At 36.4% G+C, this 25342-nt stretch overlaps 1 protein-coding gene and 1 pseudogene across 1 annotated transcript; one reads left to right on the forward strand and one right to left on the reverse strand.

Annotated features, from left to right (window-relative positions):
• Positions 1-275: 275 nt before the first annotated feature.
• LOC126622540 (uncharacterized) lies at positions 276-10012 on the forward strand (annotated as a pseudogene).
• A 1995-nt stretch (positions 10013-12007) lies between these two features.
• Positions 12008-12904, reverse strand: LOC126624698 (cysteine-rich repeat secretory protein 38-like). Its single transcript, XM_050293792.1, has one exon. It carries the CDS (start codon positions 12893-12895, stop codon positions 12167-12169), a length of 729 nt encoding a protein of 242 aa, XP_050149749.1. The 5' UTR covers positions 12896-12904; the 3' UTR covers positions 12008-12166.
• Positions 12905-25342: the final 12438 nt, after the last annotated feature.

Below are 25342 nucleotides of genomic sequence, written 5' to 3' on the forward strand. Positions count from 1 at the left end.
ATAGATTGGTTTGGTTATCAAAACCTTTGGGCTACCATTCAACATTCCTATTTTTTTTTTCTTCATTAGGGCATGTGTTAGTTATCCTTCATTTTTCTGTGACTTATGGTACCCTACAAATTGAAGCAAAATTTTTTTATTTGAATTTTTATGTGTCTATGTATTTATTTTTATTCTTACCAACAAAACTCCCGTGCATTGCATACATGTATTTACATTTAACTTGTACTTGTTTTTATTAGATGCCAATGATTATCCAAAAAAAAGGAAATGAAATGTTGTGTCAACGACTCAACAGGTTCAATCCTGCCCTTGCCAACCCAGTTCGGTCTACAACTGTTATAAGGGCTGCTCCTCCTACATTTTGTCAAGAGAGGAATAGGCCTTGTATTCCGAGGCAGATTTTTCTTCCTCGCACACAATCCCATCCTATAGATGGTGGGACCGGGAGTACTACTTCTCAGTTAGAGCCAAGGAATATTGATGCTCCAAGACCTTGGCAGGAAAACACTATGCGTTGTCCGCCTTGTACTCATCTTTACCATAAGTGGTGCGAGCGGGACCTCTAGTCCTTGTACTCAATCCCAATCCGTAATTAGCACTAGGAAAACTTCTCATCAACAGGGAGAGGCTACTACACCTTTAGGATCCCAGCTTGATGTTACTCCTAATGATTTGCCTACTCAAGCACCTACTAGAAAGAGAATGTAGTTGGCCGTGTAAACCTACAGAAGTGTAGTGAGAAAGAGAAGAGATTCGGGAAATTTAGAGAGAGAAGCAGAGAATGGAAAACTCTTGTATATTCATTTTCTTAACATCTATCCAAGTACACATATCAGTATTTATATACTTCTCATTATCTCTAACAGCTTAACTAACTAACTACCTCTCTAATATTCATACACATGGTAAAATCTCAGCCACACAACCTATCTCTATCATCCTCCCTCAATCTTATGCTTCGAAGGACCGAGCATAAGATTGGTACAATGAACACGAAACAATGGAGCACTGAGTCATTTGGTTAAAATGTCAGCAAACTGCTCATTTGATGACACAAACTGCACCAGAAGCTTGTGTGTAGCTACTCTCTCCCGAACAAAATGGACATCAATTTCAATGTGTTTGGTGGGTTGATGTTGCACTAGATTAAAGGACAGTGCTATAGCTGAAAGATTATCACAAAATAACACAAGAGGTGCAGAGATTGGAAGGTGAAGAAAGGCAAGAATTTGTTGAATCCAATCAAACTCTGCTGTTGTAGAAGATAAGGCCCGATACTCAGCCTCAGTGGAGGATCTTGAGACAGTTTGTTGCTTCTTGGAGACCTAGAAATGGGATTATTGCCTAAGAACACAACCTGTCCGGATGTAGAACGGCGATCATTGGGATCACCTACCTAATCCGCATCACTAAAAGCATGTAATGCCAAATCTCCTCGGGAATAAGAGATACCAACATCCATGGTTCCATGCAGATATCTCAAAATCCTCTTTACTGCAGTGAAATGGGATGCCATCAGATTCTGCATAAACTGAGACACTTGATGCACATAAAAGGCAATGTCGGGCCTTGTGAATGTAAGATATTGTAGAGCACTAACCATACTCCGATATAATGATGGATTAGAATAAGGCTCACCATCATCCTTTAACAACCTGTTGTAGGGGAGACAGGGTGTATCACATGCCTTGGATTCAATCATTTCTGTCTTAACAAGCAACTCCTGAATATACTTTTGTTGTGACAAAAAAAGACCATTGGAAGTCTGAGAGATTTAAATCCCCAAGAAGAAGTGAAGAGGACCTAAGTCCTTGATATCGAATTCTGAGGTTAGAGCAGCGATCACTTGTTGTATCTCAGTGTTTGCACTCCCTGTGATGATAATATCATCAACATATAACAATAATATCACAATGTAGGATCCAACAGTTTTCACAAATAAGGAAGAATCAGAGTAAGTAGTGCAAAATCCCAATTTAGGCAGAAAAGTGGTAAATTGATCATTCCATGCCCTTGGGGCTTGCTTCAATCCATAAAGAGATTTGTGCAATTTACACACTAAGGAAGGATTATGTGGATCCTCAAAGCCAAGTGGCTGAGCCATGTATACTTCCTCTTGAAGAATGCCATGTAAGAAGGCATTCTTGACATCAAGTTGTCTAAGAGACCATTTGAATGTGCAGCAAGTGCTAGAACAATCCGTACAGTGGTGGGTTTAACAACAAGACTAAACGTGTCACTGTAATCAATACCAAGTTCTTGACTGAATCCTTTAGCAACCAACCTAGCCTTATGCCGTGCAATTGACCCATTGAATGTCTCTTTATTTTGAAGACCCATTTGCACCCTACCAGATTTTTATGAACTCGTAATGGAACCAAACTCCACGTTCCTTGACCATGTAATGCACTAATCTCCTCTTGCATGGCTTGAAACCAAACTGAACTTTTAAGGGCTGATTTATATGTTGAAGGTTTACAGAAGGACAGATCCACATCCTTAGAAGCAACAAGTGCAGACAAAAACACCTTTTTCTTACTGATACCACTTTTACTTCGAGTCTGCATAGGATGAAGATTGAGCGGTGGTATGGAATTAACCACTTGAAGTGTGTCAGGACTATGATCAAGTACCACAGGGATATTGTTGTCAAAGACTGCACCAGTAATGGATTGAGAAGGTTGTTGTGTGATTGGTGATTGAGATATGTGGGGAGACAATGCAATAGATAAGGAGTGTAGTGGTGACGGAGTAGGACTTGGAAAATTAGACAATGAATGACTTGTATGAGGATCTTGAGGCAGGGTTGTGACAACATTTTGTGGTGTAACTATAGGAGGAGAAAATGGAGTATCAAAAGGCAGAGAACATGATGGTTTTGAATTGGTATGTGCCAATAAGTCTTTATAAGGAAAATCATGTTCACTGAACACAACATGTCTAGAAATAAAGAACCTGTGTTGAGAAACTGCATAACATATAAACCCCTTATATATGGATGTATAACCCAAAAAATATACATTTTGTTGTTTTTGGTTGAAGTTTGGTTGTGTTATATGGTCTAAGAAGAGGGTAACAAGCACAACCAAAGGTTCTTAAGTGTTGAATCACTGGAACTGCACCATACAGGGCTTCAAATGGAGATTTATTGGATAAAATGGGTGTAGGCATCCTATTAATAAGATAGATGGTTGTTTGACAGGCAAAAGACCAAAACTTAGAAGGTATTTGAGCTGTTTGAAATAATGCGATTGCTGTTTCAATGACATGTCTGTGTTTTCGTTCAACCATGCCATTTTGTTCTGGAGTGTAAGGACATGATTTTTGGTGTAAGATGCCTTTTTGTAGAAGAAATGACTGAAGGGGTTTACTTATGTACTCACCACCACTATCACTTTGCAATATTCTTATTTTTGCAGAAAATTGAGTGAGAACATAAGCATAGAAACCAATAAAGGTAGCACAAAGATCTGATTTATTGACCAAGGGAAATATCTAAGAATACTTGGTACATTCATCAATAAAGGTAACATAGTACCTATATCCATCCACAGACACACAAGGTGCAGGACCCCAAAGATCACTATGCACCACTTCAAAAGGAATGATGGATTTATTGACACTTGGTGAAAAAGGAAGCTTGCAGAATTTACCTTCTAGACATCTTTGACACATTATAGAACTAGATATTTTAGGGAATACAACATTGGATTTATGCAGCATGAGAGACACTACAGAATTAGATGGATGTCCTAGTCTATTGTGCCAGGTAATGAGGTTAACAAACTGACCAAGAAGAGCTTTATTATGAACCATGCCTTGAGAAGCTGGAGGACAAACATTGGTGAGGGAAGAGATGGGGTATAGACCATTACTGCACAATCCTTTGTAGATGATCATCCATATGGCCTTGTCCTGGATCCAAAAAATAGAAGGCATCAAATATAAGCCAACGGTTATTGTCTAAGCAGAGTTTGTGAACTGATAACAAATTCTGTGATACTTTAGGCACATATAAAACAGAATTCAGCTTGATGGGATGTATTGAAGGTTTGATAACAACGTTACCAATATGAGATACATGCAAACCTTCACCATTGGCGGTCTGCATGACTTCAGTAGTGGGATACGGAGAAGCCAGAGATAAGTTGGAGAGATCAGCAGTCATATGATTGGTTGCGCTAGAATCCGTGATCCACACTTGTGAAGTAGATGTAGAAGCATGTGAAGGATTTGGTTGTGAAACCATAGTATGATAGGCATGTAATGGAACCTGGGATGGAGATTGTTGTCCAAGAAACTGTGATTGAGTTCGTTGTTGTGCATATGCACCAACCGGAGAAAATTGGTACCCTTGTTGTGAATGTGAAGACATTGGAGAGGAAGTCAAATTAGCTCCACCACTTATATAATTGGGACCCTTCTCATTATAGAAGCAAAACCAGGTATTGTGATTGAACCTCCCATAAATTTGACATCTTGGCTTCTCAGGTGGGGCCGAAGGAATAGACTGCTGCGTATATGGAAACTGACCAAGTATACCAGGACTTGGAGTTTGAAGTACATGGGTTTGAGTAGGCATGTACTGTCTAAGGGAAAAGCCTCTGGGGTGTTGATTAAATCGACATTTGCCCTTGTTCTTATTGGCATTGAATTGCTTGAAACCACCAGATACGAAACCGGATTGATTAGGCCCTCGTTGAGGAGAAGCATTGGCAACCAAAGCTGTCATAAACAGTGCATTAACAGAGGACTCGAGAATGGCTTCTTCAGCAAGTAATTGTGTCTGAAATTCTTTCAAAGATATGACACTTTCATGCCCCCTTATCATAGTCCGAAATGTATTGTACTCTACTTGTAAGTCATTCAATGCAAGTATAACGATATCTTCATCAAGAAAAGAAACCCCAGCAGTAGAAAGGTAATTTCTAGCTTCTTTTATCTTCTGTAAATACTGAGTAATAGAATCAGAGCCCTTTCTAATTGTTTGCAGATTCAATTTCATCTGAAAGATGCTAGTCTTTGAGACAGTTGAAAACTGTTCTTGTAGTCGAATCCAGAGATCCCTTGAACTAGTACTCCCAATAGCACAGGACATAGCCATAGGGCTCAAAGACGCAGTGATTAATTGCATCAGGGCTTTATCATGCATCATCCAAACTAAATACTCATCATTAACAGAGGAAGATGATGAATGTGATGAATTGATATCAGATTCTCCAGATGGAGATGTAAGTCGAACAGGATAGGGATGCGAGCCATCAACAAACCCTAGGATTCCATTACTTTCAAGTAGTAATTTCATTTGAAAATGCCAATTTAGATAATTCGAATCATCCAGTTTAACATTCACAGATGTAGAGATTGAGGAAACCAATGCAGTTATTGTTCATTGAATAAGCTGTAATTGAGAAGCAGTTACCATTGTTGCTATATGACGAGTGAAAGACTTTTGTAATTTGGCAGAAAAATCACTAAGAATGCACAACAAACACCTGGAGTGCACAAATTGTAGAAGACGAAGTCGCAACCGGAATCACAGTTATAGAGCCTTAGGGACGAAGAAAACCCTAGATTAGAGAGCAGACGAAGTAAAGTCGATCAAGAACTAGAAACAAGAAGCAAGAACACCAAGGAGAACGAAGATCTATCGAAGAATCAGAGCGGTAGAAGACGAAGATCGAGATCAAGCGTCAGCTTTCATGGCGATTGATACCATGTAAACCTACAGAAGTGTAGTGAGAGAGAAAAGATATTCGGGAAATTTAGAGAGATAAGCAGAGAATGGAAAACTCTTGTATATTCATTTTCTTAACATCTATGCAAGTACACATATCAGTATTTATATACTTCTCACTATCTCTAACAGCTTAACTAACTAACTACCTCTCTAATATTCATACACATGGTAAAATCTCAGCCACACAACCTATCTCTATCAGGCCGCACCTGGTGTAAGAAATAAAAAATAAATAAAAGTTATACACCATGATCAGCATAGTTATTATCACATATCGTTACACTAATCATCACTGCATATTAATGCCATTTTTGGTTTTGCATTGTAGGTGTTGGTGGTTCTATCCCAAACTTACTTGATGAAACACCAGTACGCGGGGCATGTTGGTTGGTTAAGACCAATCGTATTGTTTGTATATAGACTTGTGCATAGGTGTGCGATACATAAGGTCGTTTATAGATTGTTGGCACATGATGCAAGGGCCATTGTTCACCAACACTGCCCACTAAACAAGGCATATTGGCAAAAAAAATGTATGACGAGTCGAAGTCAGACCTCATCTCAGAGATTACTATGAGTAGAATTAATTAATAATCTTTGATTGAGACATATACATTGTAGTAATCTCTATAGCAACTTGAATTTTACTTTAGAAACAGCATGTATTCTTTTTTAACTTTCTTTTAAGTTTTGGTTTGCATTTTGTTGAAATAAAAATCACAACCTTTGTTTTTACGTATCTTTAGGTGAATTTTGACTTGGACACCAAAATTGAACAACATTATGATTATGTTGACTGACTTATGTCTAGACGGTACATTTAATTTAAGTATGAGTTACATGCATACTTTTTAGAGTGGACATCGCCTAAGGAGGCATGGCCAATAGATGAACTCAAGACTTGAGGAACTTGGAGTGGGAGTTTTTATATGAACATTTTCAGTCAGAGAAGTTTATGGTGTTCTTTTAGTTGGTTCATACCTGCAAAGCATTTAGTCTACATTTTTTGTCAAGTATATGTGCACTAGCTAAGAAACCATTATTTTGTTGCAAAATGCAGAAGCAATCGAATGCTAACAAGAAAAATCGAGCCCAAAATAAGTATGAGTGTTACGCTGGTTCGTGCCCATTTGCCTACATAACGGAGGAGTATACACAGGTTAAGTAATGAATGTTTTAGTGCTATGTTGTTTGTAGCAAATTAAAATTTGGCATATTTGCTTTTGGTTTGTTGGATAATGATTTTTACTCAATATAAGGGTTGTGGTATTTAAGAATCTGGTTGCTAGCAGGATCCATTTCTATGGCTATACAATTTTTCTCATTTGTATTTGATTTTATACATTGATCATTACTATATTTGAAGCTAACAGGCAGGTTTGCAATTCCCTAAGATTACTTTTTGTCACAGTCCGTCCCAGAAATGTACTTTATTTTATCATCGTGGTTGTGAAAAGACATATTTACCCTTGAGCGTCGGATGTGTGTTTGTGTGGAATTAAAGAATTGAGTCAAATTGAGTCAATTAGTTCTATCCCTAACTAATTGGACCCAATTAGAACTAAAAGATTAAAGAGTTGGGATTGGTGTGCATTTTTGGACCACACAAATCTATACCCTTTTCTCTCTTTCCCGTGCTCTCTCTCTCCTCTCGCAGACTCTCTCTTCACTCTCCTCCGTACGGACCACCTTGAAACTAAGCCAAATCTTCATAGATCGAGGAAGAAAATGGTACCATTATGTTCATGAGGACCCTACGAGTTCAAAGGTACCCATTTCAGGTAAGAACTCGTTCGATTTCACGTTGAAAACTCAAGCCCCAAGTTGAACACTATTCATGAACTTTTGAATGGTTATGTTTTAGGACAATCCAAGCCTTCAGCGAACTCTAGGAGGTTCTCACGAAGCTCGGAGTGCTTCGTTAGCTCGGTTTTGATGTTGGGATCACGAGGTTCGAAGGTGGCCGATTTTGTTGAGATTTTTCTGACGTGTTTTCAAAGGATTTGAGGCTCCAAAGAGGTATAACCTTCTTCCTCTTGAAATTTGTGACATTTGGGTGAAAATTTCGTAGAAAATGGTGCAAAAATGAGATAGAAATGGGCAGTTATGGGTCTGCCCAAAATCCGGCGCCGGTGGCACTATTCCGGCATCTAGAGGTTAAAGGTGATGCGCGTGAGGGCACGTGATGCCGTGCCCTCCCCAGCGCGTGAGCTATAGGAAATTTTTTTCTAAAAATATCACGATGTTCGTGAGGTTGTGTAGGTCACGTTGATATATTCATATACCTATTTTGAGCTATGTATGAGAAGTTATTAGCTAGTTTTGCCTATATGCTTTAAAATAACATTTTTATAGTTAATTCGCATATAGGTGAGACTTATTCCGAGGACGAGCGTATCCACGGGCGACTCGGGGGTTATGACCCGTCGACATATCAGTGAGTGGGCTTTTGTTTTCAATATATAGTTATATACTTGATTTATTTCCCAGAAATGTGTTTTAAATGAAAGTATGCTTTGAAACAATATGCTAAATGACTTTATATTCTGAATATGCATTTCCATGGTTGCATATATATATAAATGTGGTGCTGTGGAGGCACATGTAAGTTTGGGTAAGTTAGGTTTGATTAGGTGAACTACGAACGGTTTGATCCTTATTTAGGGTACATAGGCAGTCTAACGAGAGGTTAGATGCAGCCATTCAATAAATGAGATGAACATGTTGATTGTCTATATGAGATGTGATTAAGACAAAGGCGTTAGTTGTGAATAGAATGATTATAAATGTATTGATGAACATTGAACTCATAACTTGCACTAGAGTGATTGCGATTTAGCTAGAGAGAGTTGGCACATGCCTGTATATTATGTCACCTCCCGCACCATATGCTCACATTAGATCTAATTTAGGTGCACAGTCTTGTCGTACAGACCACTATAGGTGGTTCCGACTCGTAGGTGACTAATGATTTATCGCACAACTAGCGTAAGGGCGTAGCATTGAGCATAACTATATTACACCAAATCTTGTCGTACAGACCATTTCAGTGGTTCTGACTTATGTGCAGTATATTGCCATATAGGTCATAGAAGTGACTCCGACTACATTGAGTTTGAGCTAGGAATTTAGCCGTACAGACTACCATAGGAGTTCTGGCTAAAATATCACATTTCTATGAAATTATTCTTACCTAGATTGTTTACTTTGTTATATTTTGGCATGGCATACATATGAAAATGATTATGTGAAGCATGAACTAAATTGATATGATTTCACATATATATATATATATATATGTATGTATGTATATGCTTGTATCTTAATTCAGGGAAAATTGTACATATTTTACAGCGAGGGGTTAGCTATGCTGAATAATGAAATGGTTTTGTAAAACATTTGTTTTTGCCCACTCACGCTTTATGTTTTACGCCCCTCCAGGTTCTAAGTAAGATTGATGTTGGTGGCTCGGGATCTTCGGCAGTTCTGACCTATTTGAATAATAGTAGGACATTCCTGGTACTGTGTAACTAGTACTTGTCCTATTGGACTGCACTTAGACTTTATGCTCTGATTAGGAGTATTTACTGTTGTAACTAACTCCTATCACCTTCTGTTTAGTAGTGTACTCTAGTAATGTGGTTTTTAATTATTCGTATATTTGCTATCTTTATCGCTTCCGCACTGTGCACATGGCTACGTCACTCTCACGTGACGCCCAGCATGCCTTGGTCTCGGTCGGGGTGTGTCACTTTTAACATGGCTTATGCTGAGAAGAGCAAAAACTGGACCAATAAGACTGCCAAGTCCAAATTTGTAAGTCTGAAGTTGATTATGTTTTAGTGTTGTATAATAAATAAAGCTGTAAATTCCAGACGAAGTTCTAATCTATGCCCTTTGTTTTAAGGATGATATGGTTGCTAGGAAATAGGATTATCTTAATGAATTGGCTAAGGATTATCCAGAGGATACTCCATTAGATGACATAGCAGTACTTGATATAGATGTTGGTCTTCATATCCTTAATGATGTACTGGTGTTAAGCCCAGTAGGCAGATATGTGGTTTAGGTGATGGCCAAGTTCGTGCGCGTGGTAGATCGACTTCTTGATTGTCACTTAGAGTGCGTTAGTTGGAGGAGGAGTTGGCAGAGGAAAGAGTTGCTTGACAGGTAGCTGATGCACCAAGCTCCCTGTTGCATCAAAATCCTCCTCCAATTGTCGAGCAGCTATTTCCTCTGCAAGCTCCTCCTCCAACTCACATGCTCTAATTGACATCCGAGAAGTCGATCCACCAAGCCCACGAACTCGGCCATCACCCAAACCGCGTATCTATCTACTGGGCTTAACACCCAATACACAGTTAAGGATATGAAGACAAAATCTTTATCACATAATGCTATGTCATCTAATGGAGTATTTTTTGGATAATCCTTTGTAAATTCATTAAGACAATCCTCTTTCCTAACAAGCGTCTCATCCTTTAAAAGAAAACAAGAAAGGCGTAGAGTAGAACTTTGTCCAAAATTTACAGCTTAATTATTAAACAACACTAAAACACTAAAGCATTAATTCCATTTTAGGAGAGATTTTTCAGTGTGACCGTCACATGAGGTGGTACACTACGTGTCTCTATATAAATGGTGGGTTATGTGTGTTAAAAGGTTAATAACTTAAAAATTAAAATTTTCCACCACTTGCATAAAAACATGTGGTGCACCATCCATGTTCCCATCACAACTAAAAATTTCACCCATTTTAGACTTACAAATTTGGACTTGGCTGTTTCATTGGTCTAGTTTTTGTTCTTCAAGGCATAAGCAATCTCAAATGTATCAATCTCATGAAACTGGGAACCTTCTGCCATTTATTAATTTATCTTCAAAAATAGTAATGATATACATAATAAGATCAAATACAATGCCAGAAATTAGATAGCCATAGAAATGGATCATGCTAGCAACCTGATTCTTAGATACCACAACCCTTATATTGAGTCAAAATCATTATCCCACAAACCAAAAACAGATATGCCAAATTTTAATTTGCTACAAACAACATAGCACTAAAACATTCATTACTTAGCATGTGTATACATGTAGGCAAGTGGGCAGAACCAGCGTGACACTCATGGTTTTTTTGGGCTTGATTTATCTTGGTGGCTTGGCTCCAGCAGCTCAGGCAGTTGGCCTAATTTTTTTGTTTTCAAATTCCTAATATAAATTCCCATAATTTGGCAATATTTTGAGTATAATATATGCACAATTTATGTAGAATTTAAAATTCGTAAAATATAAAGTTAGTTCACGTATTATGGTGAAGGTTCATGTAGTCAAAGATGAAAAAATATTAAGATAAACATCGCTATTTTGGAAGAAGCTGGATTACGTGATGGTATTGATGAATTGGTTTGTAGGAGTTCCTCCTCCAAATTTCAAATTTCCATCTTCAAAGTTTGTATCACATTCAACACAAGAAAAATAAATTGAATCAATAAAAGTGTATGAATTCAATAAAACAAAAATTAAATCAAATAATAATAATTGAAATGTAATACTCTCCTAATTGAAGATGAACAAATTCTCTGTAGCAAAGCATCAAGAGCGTGCTGATAATGTATTGTGGCCTATAATTAATTGAGGCAAAATGAGGGTGCGGCATAGAGAGAGAGAGATGGAGAATTGGATTGAGGAATTCTGTGTGTTATTTCTCATTCATTGTGCCTTTATTTATAATAAACCAAGGAAGATTCCTTGCCTTGCAATTAATACGATCCTAAAGGAAAAAGATCTTCTAATATCCTAAATATAATCTATTAATGATTTACACAATACGCAGATGCTAAAAGTATATTCATAACAAGTACTTCATTATTCTCCATAAGGTAAGTATTTATAAGAGAACAAGATACAGGGCTTATTCAAAACCGTAAATAAATCAATCTTAATTGCACAAGCAACCACATATTTACATAGACAAGAAAACCTAGATATTAGGTTGTAGTCACCACTCCCCATCACCTTATCTTGTGATGAGTTGTGAATACCACCTTTTTTCCTTGAATTATGGCAGCTGATTGTGCTGAGAAGATTGAGGTGTGTTGTCCCGCATTCTATGCCTTCCCTCACTCAATTCCAATCTCATATATATGTCTTGTAATTTTGTAAAGATCTCATGATGAAATATACAAGTTTTATATATAAAATCAGCATATTCCCACTCAATGCTAACTTCGAAAATAAATACAATCTCATAAAACTACTCAATACCATAATACTTTTCTTTTATAACACAAACACAATCAGTAAACACAGATCCATATCCTTGGACAAATTTGTCAAGAAAGACATTCAAATATCATCTGAACATCATTTATTAGCAAGCATAACATGACGTCGATCACATTGTACAGAATAATTATACTCTTAAGTATTGACAATGGGATACAGTTCATATCGAAAGTTACAGCTCCCACCTACAACACGCCCACCTCGTTTTGCATCGCAGCAGTTTGGGAGTTCGCTTATTGCACTATCTAGACACTTTTTACAATCAACGCCAGAGAGGTCCCTCGTGCATTGAGCAATGCCATAAACGGTTGTGAATGTATCGAGTTGTACCTCACCAGTAGCATAAAGCTTTTGATTAGCTTCAGAAGCTTCATTGGATAACCCACTTAACAACTCTTTAACTTTCTCATTGAATAGTGTCCCATTCTCTACTTCTTGGACGTTCCACATATAGAACCTGTTCCTGCTATCAATTTGCCCAAAAAAGCTCACATCTGAGTACTTTAAAAGGCAGTGATCGTACCAAATTATGGCTCCTTTACGATAAGGGCAGCGCTCGCGAATCTCTTTGCTTGCGTCAACCACGCAAGTATTGCAATCTTTGCTTGAGACATCACCGCGGCAAAGGGCCAAGCCATTCACTTGGTTTTTAGCTTGGCCAGTTGAGCCAAGGCCAAAGCCAGTAGGAGGAACCTTGGTGTATAAAAGACTGAACAATGAGTTCAAGTTGGCACCATATGGACTATCAGCAGTGTAGTTTTCTGGGCTGAAACAAAAATGGTAAAGTGGGGAGGCACCAATTGCAGAATGGTGTAAAAGGCAAAGCACTAAGAGACCCAGAGGGATTGATTTGAAGAAGAACATGTTGGATTTATGAGATATATCAAAGAACGCAATCGGTATATATACATATATAAGAAGCTTCTAAGATATTGGTTGTGACTGGAGGCGAAATTGTTGACTTTTTTTTTTTATAAGTTTTTAAGATATTGATTGTGACTAGAGTTGCAATTGTTTACTTTGTTTTTATTTTTCATTCAACCTTGTCAAAAGTCTCACCAGCCAATATAATAAACTTGACATTACTTATGGGATATTGACCTAGTTCTGGAGAAATTAAACTTCCACGAATGATGTTGAAAGACGAATTCAAGCTAGCCACGAATGTTAGTATTAAAAGTAAAATGTCTAAAGCATCACACATTTTCAAAGCACTATACTGGTCGCTCTTTGGAACTTACAAATGGATTGTGAATTGTCTGTCTGGTGCTACTTTTCAGTGGAAGATTAGGTCAAGTTTTGCTCCTTTGAATCAAGCTCATGATTAGGCTTAATGCGCTGAGGAGTTCTAGATAAACTACCTCAATATCTTTAGAATAGTGTTATTCACACACCATTTTGTACCTCCAGCACACTCTTGTTAATTTTTGTCCATTGATCTTCTTCAATTCATTCATCCGAAGACCGAAAATTGAGAAGAGTGTAGGTGAGAGGTAAAAATGGGTGTGTAGATAGCACTAGCCTATTCATACCGTTGTTTTTTTTTTGTTTTTGTTTTTGTTTTTGGACAATCTATTAGTACTTAAAATTTATTATTATTATTATTATCACTTAGTACTATGGTCTAGTGATATTTATCTTCACTTAGTGGTATTCCTCCTCACTTGTAAGTGAGAGGTCTTAAGTTCAATTTTCGCCAAAGGCGAAGTTGAACCACATTATTATGGGAAGCTTATCGTAAGGCTTAACCCGCTTCCCCACCCTTTAGTGTATAGATACTATAGTGTTCAAAAAAATTATTATTAATATAAATAGGTAAAGATCGAGAAACACATATTTGGACACACTTTATTAGAGTCAACACCATAATGTATTTCAATGATCCATCTGTCTATCTTCTAGCATTCTAGGTCCTTATGACACATTCTAAATATGAGTAAACTGCTAAATTGGTCATTGAATTATTACTCAAGTGTCAATTAAGTCCCTAGCTAGTTTTTTTTTTTTTTTTTTTTGGATAAACAAATCATTTATTAAAGACTGAAACATCTAGTACAACCAGTTACCTGAATGTCAAATCTACAGGGGGTCAAAGCCTCAGGGGCCAACAAAAGTTCCAAAAGTGAGGGTTATCAATAAAAAGGCCGACATGCGCAATAGCTTCAGCAGCAAAGTTTGCTTCTTTAAAAAGATGATGCCAGGAAATCTCAACGAATTTAGTTGCAGATCCAATAATGTCACTAATGATCTGGTGGATATGGCAACGAGGCTTCCACACTCCACGTGCGAGCTGAATGATAAGCAACGAGTCCCCTTCCACCCATAACCTTTGGACACCCTTTTGCTTGGCCAACATCAGCCCTTCTTTTAGAGAGTAGTCTCAGCCACATTGATATTGGTTTCACCCAAGGAGGAGGATTCTCTCCCCTTCTAATCTCTTTTCTCTTTCCTCCCTTCTTATTTGAACGGTTACGATTTATCCACGTCAACTATGTCTTATAATTCCTGACATGACTCGATAACCCAACAAGACACGATACGAAATTAACAGGTGTTCGGGTCGACACGATAACGAATCGGGTTGTTATCAGGTAACCCGATAAGCACATGTTAAGATAACGGGTTGGTTCGGGTATACACGTGGGTAATACGATACACGATAAGCAAAATATTAATTTTATAATTTTATAACCCCAAAAAAATATTATAATAAGGGATATGATATCCACACACCCCTTTTTACTTCTCTCACACCCTTTTAATTTTCGGCCGTCGGATTGGATGAATTGAAGAAGATCAAAGGACAAAAATTAACAAGGGGTGTGGGAGAAGTAAAAAGGGGTGTGTGGATAGCACACCCCTATAATAATTATATATATTAATTTAACAATTTTAGACCCCTAAAAAACTATAATAATTATATATATTAAATTAAATTTAAAAAATTGGTGACCATTGGATCAGTTGAGATTTAATCTCAGCCGTCCATTGTGCATTGGGTTGGAGGCTATCTTTTTCTTCTCTCTCATTCACTCTGATCTCTCCAGTCTAAACTTACTCCCGTACCGTCTCCTTAATCCACATCTCTCTCGCATCCTCCTCCGTTCACTTCGTTCAACTCGACTCTGGTAGCCACAAGAAAACCATACACAGGCAAGCACACGCTAAAGGTATGAATTTTGTATTTTTGGGTATTCTATGTTTTTTTTCAAAAACTAGTGATTTGGGGTGTGACATCCCACATCACTCAGGGGAGTGATCCTTAAATGTATATTCCCATCCCTACCTAGCACGAGACCTTTTGGGAGCTCACTGGCTTCGAGTTCCATAAGAACTTCGAAGTTAAGCGAGAAGGAGGCTAGAGCACTCCCAGGATGGGTGACCCATTAGGAAGTTGCTCGTGAGTTTCCAAAAACAAAACCGTGAGGGAATGGTAAGCCCAAGCAATGGTTGGGACGGCGGAGTTGATTTAAGGACGGATTGAGCACACCCAAAATCTAGGGTTTCCGACGGGTTTTGTTGAAATTGGAGGCCTTGCCGACCGAATTGGCCTTGGCCACAGGTATGAAAGTTGCTCTATTCATTGAGATCTTCATTTCTGTAAATTTTGCTAATTTTTGGAAATAGTTGGATTTTTCGGCGAGCCGGGGCGGCCGACCGCCACCCACAGCGGCGCGTGCGGTGGCACGTGGCCAGTGGCCCGCCAATGTTATTTTTAAGCTATATTTGATGTCCTGAGTTCAGTTTTGATAGTGGCTTAACGTTGGTTGATTATTTGGACTTAATTTCGATACGATTCATGGTTAGGCCAAAAGGTGAATCGACGATCCAACCGTCAGATCGTCACCAAACTTTGATACGTACACATCGCCCAGGGGAGTGATCCTTAAATGTATATTCCCATCCCTACCTAGCACGAGGCCTTTTGGGAGCTCACTGGCTTCGGGTTTCGTAGGAACTTCGAAGTTAAGCGAGAAGGAGGCTAGAGCACTCCCAGGATGGGTGACCTACTGGGAAGTTGCTCGTGAGTTCCCAAAAAACCTCGTGCTAGGTAGGGATGTGAATATACATTTAAGGATCACTTCCCTGGGCGATGTGGGATGTCACATGGGGTTTTCATTAAAATTAAAACTAATGACTTGCACATTTAATATTTTGTAATAAACTAGTAGTGTATGTATGTTTTTTTATTAGGCTCTTATTTTCGAGTGTAGATGTAGTACTTAAACGACAAATGTGTTTTAATGTTTTGAAGTAATATTTATGTGGCAATGTGTGGTATGTACAAATTTAAGAAAAGAAAAAAATTATTTTTCTTAACGGATTATAATGGGTTGGGTCACTTTACCCAATGGGTAAAGTGACCCGACCTGTTAATGACCCGTTAAGATAACGGGTGTGACACAACACGACAGATTAAGATAACAGTGTTACACGAGCACGACAGACACAACTCGTTTGCCAAGCCTAACGTCAACATCTTATATTGATTTTTTTATAGAGACAATAAGACAAAAAACAATATGTGAGAGAAGATGAGGGAAATGGATGGGAATAGGGGGGAAGAGAATCCTCCTCCTTCACCTAGACACAAAACTCCAGCACCAATAGGAGTCCCTTCATGGTCTCACATAACAAAAGTCGCAGCACCCCTGCCTGCAGAAACAGAGCCATCGAAATTTAACTTAACATATTATGTCAGAAAAAAGTAATCCTTTTGAACTAATTAAAACCTGCCAATTAATTTCAGTACTATAATATTTGAAGCTACTTTATCAATTAATTCCCGAAGGCAGATTCTCTGCCCTCCCGCTTCCCATGCCTTCCTGTGCTATTTTGTTTGTGTGGTCACGGTTAAACCACGTCAACATTTTATATTACTATTCCTTTTTGTCTTATTATCTCTATAAAAAAATAATATAAAATGTTGATGTGGCTTAACCATGACCACATAAAACAGGAGGGCAAATGAGGACACGAGAAGTGGGAGGGCAGAGAGAATCTGCCTCCATAATTCCCATTCATTTTTAAGTCACTTGACTTAACGTGACACCCTTTAGAGGATGGTAGTATTGTCCCTTTCTCTCCATAAACCCTTAATGTTGCATGCATGTAATGAATCTAGCTATCAATTTACCATTCAAAGTTAAAACCATACATAATTTTTTTCAATAAAAAAAGGTCATACTTTTTTTATTTTTTTTAAGAATAAGAAAAAGGTTATACATTAAACTAAATAGAAAATGTTAAATCTACCCTTGAGAATGTACCACATACAAGTCATGTGACTTAATATGGTGAAAAATTGCATATATATAATAGTTTTAAATCTTATAATAAAGATATATTAGTAGTTCTTAATGATTTTAAGAACTTATAAAATTGTGAAGTCCAAATATGTTAGCAAATGAAATCAATGTTCTTGGATTTTTTTTTCCGTAGGAAATGAAATCAATTTTCCGTAACAATATCACATGATGTCACAAATGTTTCGTTATATAATATGAGCGTGCAATGACTTATAATTAAAGTTAATAAAAAGGAATAGCCTCGTAGTAGAGTTCTCGTTTTACTATAATAAAATATGGAACAAAGACAGGACAATTGTAAGAATATATGTATTCATCTTATATTATATATTTCATTATTTTCCTCCTTTTTGCTCCAGAATATGAGTGTATTCTGATCGATTTGTTAGGCAAGCTTGCAGTATTATGGTCAAAATGAATTAATTAAAAGTGGTGGGATGTGCATGGTGGAATTAGTGGGATGTATAGTTACCAGAATCAATACCCTTATCTAGTAGTGCAAATCAAACGTGACCTCAGGGTGTGGCTCATATTGTTCCAGAAATAGATGACGCGTTTATTTATTTTTGTTTTTTTTATGAGAAAAGTAAGATGTTCATTTAGAAGAAAAAAAACGTACAAAGTGAGGATAATGTGCTTACACTGGTCTCGATAAAAATCTTGTCAGGAATTTTAACTTGGTCCAAAGGAAAAAAAGTGTACCGTACAAATAAACTAAGAGTTAGCTATCCTCACAACGAAATTTAAATGGATACAATTAATTGGAGGCATCTCCAAGTAGTACATCCGTGATTAAATTCGAAGGTTCTTCATGCCACACCAAATCCTGAACACAACCTATACCCGCACGAACAAGTCTATGGGCAACTTGGTTAGCCTCTCTTTTAACATGGTCAGCTGTATATGAAAACCTTTAATCAATTCCCGAGCATCATTAATAATAGGGCCAATCGGAGAGCAATCCTCTCCGTGCCCGTTCATCGCAGCTATGATGATCACCTTGTCTCCTTCCATCACACATCGTTGTCCACTCAACCCAATCCACTGAGGAAAAACCGCAGCGCTTCTTGCTGCACTTACCTCCACCTCTAGCATACAATTTGTTTGGGTGGATATTTAATATTGGGTTCAAGGCAAATGAAGGCTCAGGCATACAAAATAAGAAAGGAAGTGGGTTGGGATAGGTGGCAGCCCAAGATGAATTTAAAACCATTTCTACAAGCAATAGAGGGCAGCTCACCCTGAAAAAAAAAGAAGGTACTTTTCCATGACATGGGTAGGTAATTAATAAGCAGATGATGACTTACCGTGCTTTGGAAGCCATCTTCAAAAGGGAAGGCTTGGACAATTGGGCTAGTGAAGTCTATAAAAGCGACAAGGAACACAAGCAAAAACTCTCTCTCAACCAATCAATCAAGCAACACTCAATTCTGCATTCAACATCGAAAACCATAAAACTTTAGTTTATTCACCCATTTTCCCTTTCTTTAGTCGCAGGTCCACTATAGAAAGCTATCTTTTGTCACTTATTAGAAGCTCTGCTACCATTCCCTTTGTCGTAGTATTGAATCCTTTTAAGCAAACCTTGTTTATATTTTCATTTTCCAAGACTCAAATCTCTGTAAAATACAAGGAGAAGTGTCTGCTAGAAAACAAACCTTGCTTGCCAAGGTTGTAATCATGCCCGAATCTCCTTTATTTGTACTTACATAAAGTAAATCTATTGTTTATACATCTTTCATTAGATCCTATGTCATTTTAACTACTTAGTTTTATACTTGATTGATCGTGTCAACTAATAATTCTTGTTTCCTTGTTGTCGGCCTAAACTAATAACTAAGGAAATAACTTGAATGATCTTGATTTCCTTCATATATGAACATATGGTATTATAAATAAAAAGTCTTTGATCTAAAGGCAAGAAAAATACTTAATACAGACTTAACTCATCTATGAACAATCTTGATAAACCAAGGAGGACTTGTGGCGCAAGTAAACAATGAACTAAAACAACCAATAAAACAATCTATTAAATAAAAAGAACAATGGCACGCTCAAACTTATATTAGCTTTGATTGCGAGCCTCAGGGCCTAACAAAGACCCCACAAAGGCATCATTCAAACTAATAATAAACTTATATTGTAGAAGATCAAGCAACAAACCTTGCCCGACATGCAAGATAAGGGAAGTTATGCAAGAGACAAATCTAGCCCGAACACAAGATGCTACCAAGCATTGACATGCGAACGCGGCAACAAAAGCTCCTTCCCAGTTTCTCACAATCACCCCCACTCCACCGCAATTTGGTTGTTTTGTTCAAACAAATTCACTGTACATTACCATATGTTACCTAAAAGAAAATCCTATTACCATCCTTATATACACTGTACATGCATGATGCATCAAACATAAAATTTTGAGTTGCTACAATAGATCAGCTCAAGAATTCTGTAAAAATATATATATATATATATATATATATATATATAATTTCATTAATCTGCAGAAAATGATTATACAAGAAACATAAAATTTTGAGTTGCTACTATAAATCAGCTCAAGAATATTAACCATATAGATTTGGATTAGATTGAGTTTGTTAAATTTGGATTAGATTGAGTTTGTTGAAAAACAGTTAGAGTTAGAGTTTGTTGGAAGGGTAAAAGTGTAAATCTGCTCATTATAGTTTCTATATAAGCCTTGTTTAGAGACTTAGAGCAGTATCATGTAATCATAAAGCTTTCTACTATTCATTGAAAACAGAAACGTCTATCTCTCTCTTTCTTACTACTTGTTCTTCATTTTCTTTAGTCTCAAGATTTCATTGATTCTTTAGAGTTAATATGGTATCATCGCCGGCATTGGCTCACTGCCGTTGTCGATCCTAGGTCTTCCGCTGCTGCAATTCACAATCGAAGAGTCGCTGAGGATTTCGCCGTGAGTGAAGTTCTGGAGATTTGGGGTGTTCTTCATCACAAGCGTCAATTCAGGTGATATTGTGTTTGTTTTTCTACTGGGTAATTGGGTTTCAGTCCTGATTAGCTGTTCAAAGATTTCCGAATGTTGTGTGTTTGATTCCGAATTCTTGTGTTTGATTACTACGAGAGTTTCAGTCTCTCTTGATTCATAAGAAAGTTTCAGTCTTTCTTGATTACTACGGGAGTTTCATTCTCTCTTGATTTCTAAGAAAGTTTCAGTCTTTCTTGATTACTGCGGGAGTTTCAGTCTCTCATTTTCTGTCTTTCTGTAGAACAGTTGGGTGTGTTTGTAGTTTCTTGAACGGTTCTGTTTTGTTGCATTGAGAAGTCATGACTAATTCTAGTGTGAAAGTTGAAAATCTGCTGGGCATGATTACTATCAAATTGAAGGAAGATAATTTTGCAAAGTGGGCATTTCAGTTTAAGTCTGTGTTGAAAGGGTTTAAATTGTTTGGGCATTTTGATGGGACTCTTGTGTGTCCACCCAAATTTGTCATTCATCCTGAGAGAGGTGTTACTTCTGCACTTACTGATGCGTATGTTGACTGGGAATCCACAGATATGGCATTGTTGAGTCTTTTATTAGCCACTTTGTCTGATTAGGCTATTGAATATGTTCTTGGGTGTGTAACTGCGTGTGAGGCTTGGTCAAATCTTGTGGATCGATTTGCTTCAGTGTCCAAATCTAGAGTTAATCATCTAAAGACTGAATTGCATACAATTCAGAAAGGCGGCGATTCGATTGATAGATATCTGTTAAGGTTGAAAAATATAAGGGAACAGTTAACTGCTGCTGGAGAACTCATTTCTGATAATGATGTGATAATTGCTGGGTTAGCTGGGTTACCAAAAGAGTTTGCCATCATTCGAACAGTCATATTAGCCAGAGAGTCTTCTATTTCTTTGAAAGAATTTAGGGCTTTGTTGCTTGGGGCAGAAAAAGAGATTGAAGGTGAATCCAGTGGTGTGTCTAATAATCTTTCTGCATTATATGTTCAAGGGTCTCAATCTACTCCGGGTGATTCATCAGCTTCGGGTTCTAATCCTGCAAGGCATAGCCATTTACCAGCAACAACTGGAGGTGTTCTTACCTCTTGTCCATACCCTTATTCTGCTGATCCTTATATGCACCAATATTCATCTCCATTTTTCCTCCCACAGCAATATCCACAGCCATTAATCCCTCAACAGTTTCCTCCTCCAGTTCATTCTTCTATTCCTTATGGTTTTGGTTATATGGGTAATTAGGCCTGGCAAACGGGTCGTGTCAGTCGTGTTCGTGTCGTTTTCGTGTAACACCTGTTATCTTAACGGGTCGTGTCGTGTCACACCCGTTATCTTAACGGGTCCTAAACAGGTCGTGTCACTTTACCCAACGGGTAAAGTGACCCGACCCGTTATGACCCGTTAAGAAAAATATATTTTTTTTCTTAAATTTGCACATACCACACATTACCACATAAATATTACTTCAAAACATTAAAACACATTTGTCGTTTAAGTACTACATCTACACTCGAAAATAAGAGCCTAATAAAAAAATAATACATACACTACTAATCTATTACAAATTTTAAATGTGCAAGGATATGCAAAATGAAACAGTTTTTGTTTTCAAGGTTGTGAAATCTTTCTCAAAAGTTTAAACCTCAATTTACAAAATTCTCGATTTATATCGATCATCATGAAATTGCATTGGAACTTTGGCTTGATCTATTGCCTTCAAGAGTTATGTTGATGATGTTTTCAGTATGGTTTTCCACGTCATAACTATCTTCTGCATAAACTAAGCATAGAAAAACCAAACATTAAAAATCATTCAAATTATGAGAAGTTTACCAAAATAATTATGAAAAAAAATAAAACAATAGTACTATACCATACTTTTATTAAGTATAAACATAAGATTTTGTGGTATCCACTAGTGTAAATATTTGAAATTGAGATCGAATTCAATCATTGTATTCATATAAGGTCAAGGAGTGTAGTTGTAAAAAATCATCAAAATCGAAGTTAAATTAACCGTTAAATCGTGATTTTTCGTTTATAACCGTCGAAAAGTTTTGTCCTGTTACGTGCTCTCTGAATGTTTGTTTTTTGCAATTTTTGGCCTATGCGATCTCGAAATATATACAAACATGTTTGACGTTTGATCATTGAAACTAGTTTCGTAGAATGAGTATCCCATCAAAACAATAGATTCACTAATACTTAAGAGTTTATTCATACTTTTATTAAGTATAACATAAGATTTTTTGGTTTCCACTAGTGTAAATATTTTAAATTGAAGATCGAATTCAATCATTGTATTCATATAGGGTCAAGGAGTGTAGTTGTAAAAAATCATCAAAATCGGAGTTAAAATGACCGTTAAATCGTGATTTTTGGTTTATAACCGTCGAAAAGTTTTGTCCCGTTACTTGATCTCTGAATGTTTGTTTTTTGCAATTTTTGGCGTATGCAATCTCGAAGTATATATAAACATGTTTGACGGTTGGATCATTGAAACTAGTTTCATAGAATGAGTATCCCATCAAAACAATAGATTCACTAATACTTAATAGTTTATTTACACTTTTATTAAGTATAATATAAGATTTTGTGGTATCTACTAGTGTAAATATTTTAAATTGAAGATCGAATTCAATCATTGTATTCATATAGGGTCAAGGAGTGTGGTTGTAAAAAAACATCAAAATCGGAGTTAAAATGACCGTAAAATCGTGATTTTTCGTTTATAACTGTCGAAAACTTTTGTCCCGTTACTTGATCTCTGAATGTTTGTTTTTTTTAATTTTTGACGTATGCGATCTCGAAGTATATACAAACATGTTTGACGGTTGGATCTTTGAAACTAGTTTCGTAGAATGAGTATCCCATCAAAACAATAGATTCACTAATACTTAATAGTTTATTCATACTTTTATTAGGTATAAATAAGATTTTGTGGTATTCACTAGTGTAAATATTTTAAATTGAAGATCGAATTCAATCATTGTATTCATATAAGGTCAAGGAGTGCAGCTGCAAAAAATCATCCAAATCAGAGTTAAAATGACCGTTAAATCGTGATTTTTCTTTTTATAACCATCGAAAAGTTTTGTCCCGTTACTTGATCTCTGAATGTTTGTTTTTTGTAATTTTTGACGTATGCGATCTCGAAGTATATACAAACATGTTTGACGGTTGGATCATTGAAACTAGTTTCGTAGAATGAGTATCCCATCAAAACAATAGATTCACTAATACTTAATAGTTTATTCATACTTTTATTAAGTATAACTAGTGTAAATATTTTAAATTGAAGATCGAATTCAATCATTGTATTCATATAAGGTCAAGGAGTGTAGTTGTAAAAAATCATCAAAATCGGAGTTAAATTAACCATTAAATCGTGATTTTTCGTTTATAACCGTCGAAAAGTTTTGTCCCGTTACTTGCTCTCTGAATGTTTGTTTTTTGCAATTTTTGGCGTATGCGATCTCGAAATATATAAAAACATGTTTGACGGTTGGATCATTAAAACTAGTTTCGTAGAATGAGTATCCCATCAAAACAATAGATTCACTAATACAGTTTATTCATACTTTTATTAAGTATAACATAAGATTTTGTGGTATCCACTAGTGTAAATATTTTAAATTGAAGATCGAATTCAATCATTGTATTCATATAGGGTCAAGGAGTGTAGTTGTAAAAAATCATCAAAATCGGAGTTAAAATGACCGTTAAATCGTGATTTTTCGTTTATAACCGTTGAAATGTTTTGTCCCGTTACTTGATATCTGAATGTTTGTTTTTTTCAATTTTTGGCGTATGCGATCTCGAAGTATATATAAACATGTTTGACGGTTGGATCATTGAAACTAGTTTCGTAGAATGAGTATCCCATCAAAACAATAGATTCACTAATACTTAATAATTTATTCATACTTTTATTAAGTATAATATAAGATTTTGTGGTATCCACTAGTGTAAATATTTTAAATTGAAGATCGAATTCAATCATTGTATTCATATAAGGTCAAGGAGGGTAGCTGCAAAAAATCATCAAAATCAGAGTTAAAATGACCGTTAAATCGTGAGTTTTCTTTTTATAACCGTCGAAAAGTTTTGTCCCGTTAATTGATCTCTGAATGTTTGTTTTTTGTAATTTTTGACGTATGCGATCTCGAAGTATATACAAACATGTTTGACGGTTGGATCTTTGAAACTAGTTTCGTAGAATGAGTATCCCATCAAAACAATAGATTCACTAATACTTAATAGTTTATTCATACTTTTATTAAGTATAACATAAAATTTTGTGGTATCTACTAGTGTAAATATTTTAAATTGAAGATCGAATTCATTACTTGTATTCATATAGGGTCAAGGAGTGTAGTTTTAAAAAATCATCAAAATCGGAGTTAAAATAACCGTTAAATCGTGATTTTTCGTTTATAACCGTCGAAAACTTTTGTTCCATTACTTGATCTCTGAATGTTTGTTTTTTGCAATTTTTGGCGTATGCGATCTCGAAGTATATACAAACATGTTTGACGGTTGGATCATTGAAACTAGTTTTGTAGAATGAGTATCCCATCAAAACAATAGATTCACTAATACTTAAGAGTTTATTCATACACTAGTGTAAATATTTTAAATTGAAGATCGAATTCAATCATTGTATTCATATAGGGTCAAGGAGTGTAGTTGTAAAAAATCATCAAAATCGGAGTTAAAATGACCGTTAAATCGTGATTTTTCGTTTATAACCGTCGAAAAGTTTTGTCCCGTTACTTGCTCTCTGAATGTTTTTTTTTTTTCAATTTTTGGCGTATGCGATCTCGAAGTATATACAAACATGTTTGACGGTTGGATCGTTGAAATTAGTTTCGTATAATTCGTATCCCATGAAGTTCAATGGTGTGTGTGTGTATATATATATATATATATTTATTTATTAAGTAGATTTAAATCTATTTATTTTGTATGTATAATTATTATAGTTTTTAGGGGTATAAAATTTAATATCTATATA

The sequence above is a fragment of the Malus sylvestris genome, chromosome 5 (assembly GCF_916048215.2).
Source record: "Malus sylvestris chromosome 5, drMalSylv7.2, whole genome shotgun sequence".
Taxonomy (NCBI): domain Eukaryota; kingdom Viridiplantae; phylum Streptophyta; class Magnoliopsida; order Rosales; family Rosaceae; genus Malus; species Malus sylvestris.

Coding starts and splice junctions, on each gene's coding strand:
- LOC126624698 (XM_050293792.1), bottom strand. CDS start 12,895: ATGTTCTTCTTCAAATCAATCCCTCTGGGTCTCTTAGTGCTTTGCCTT.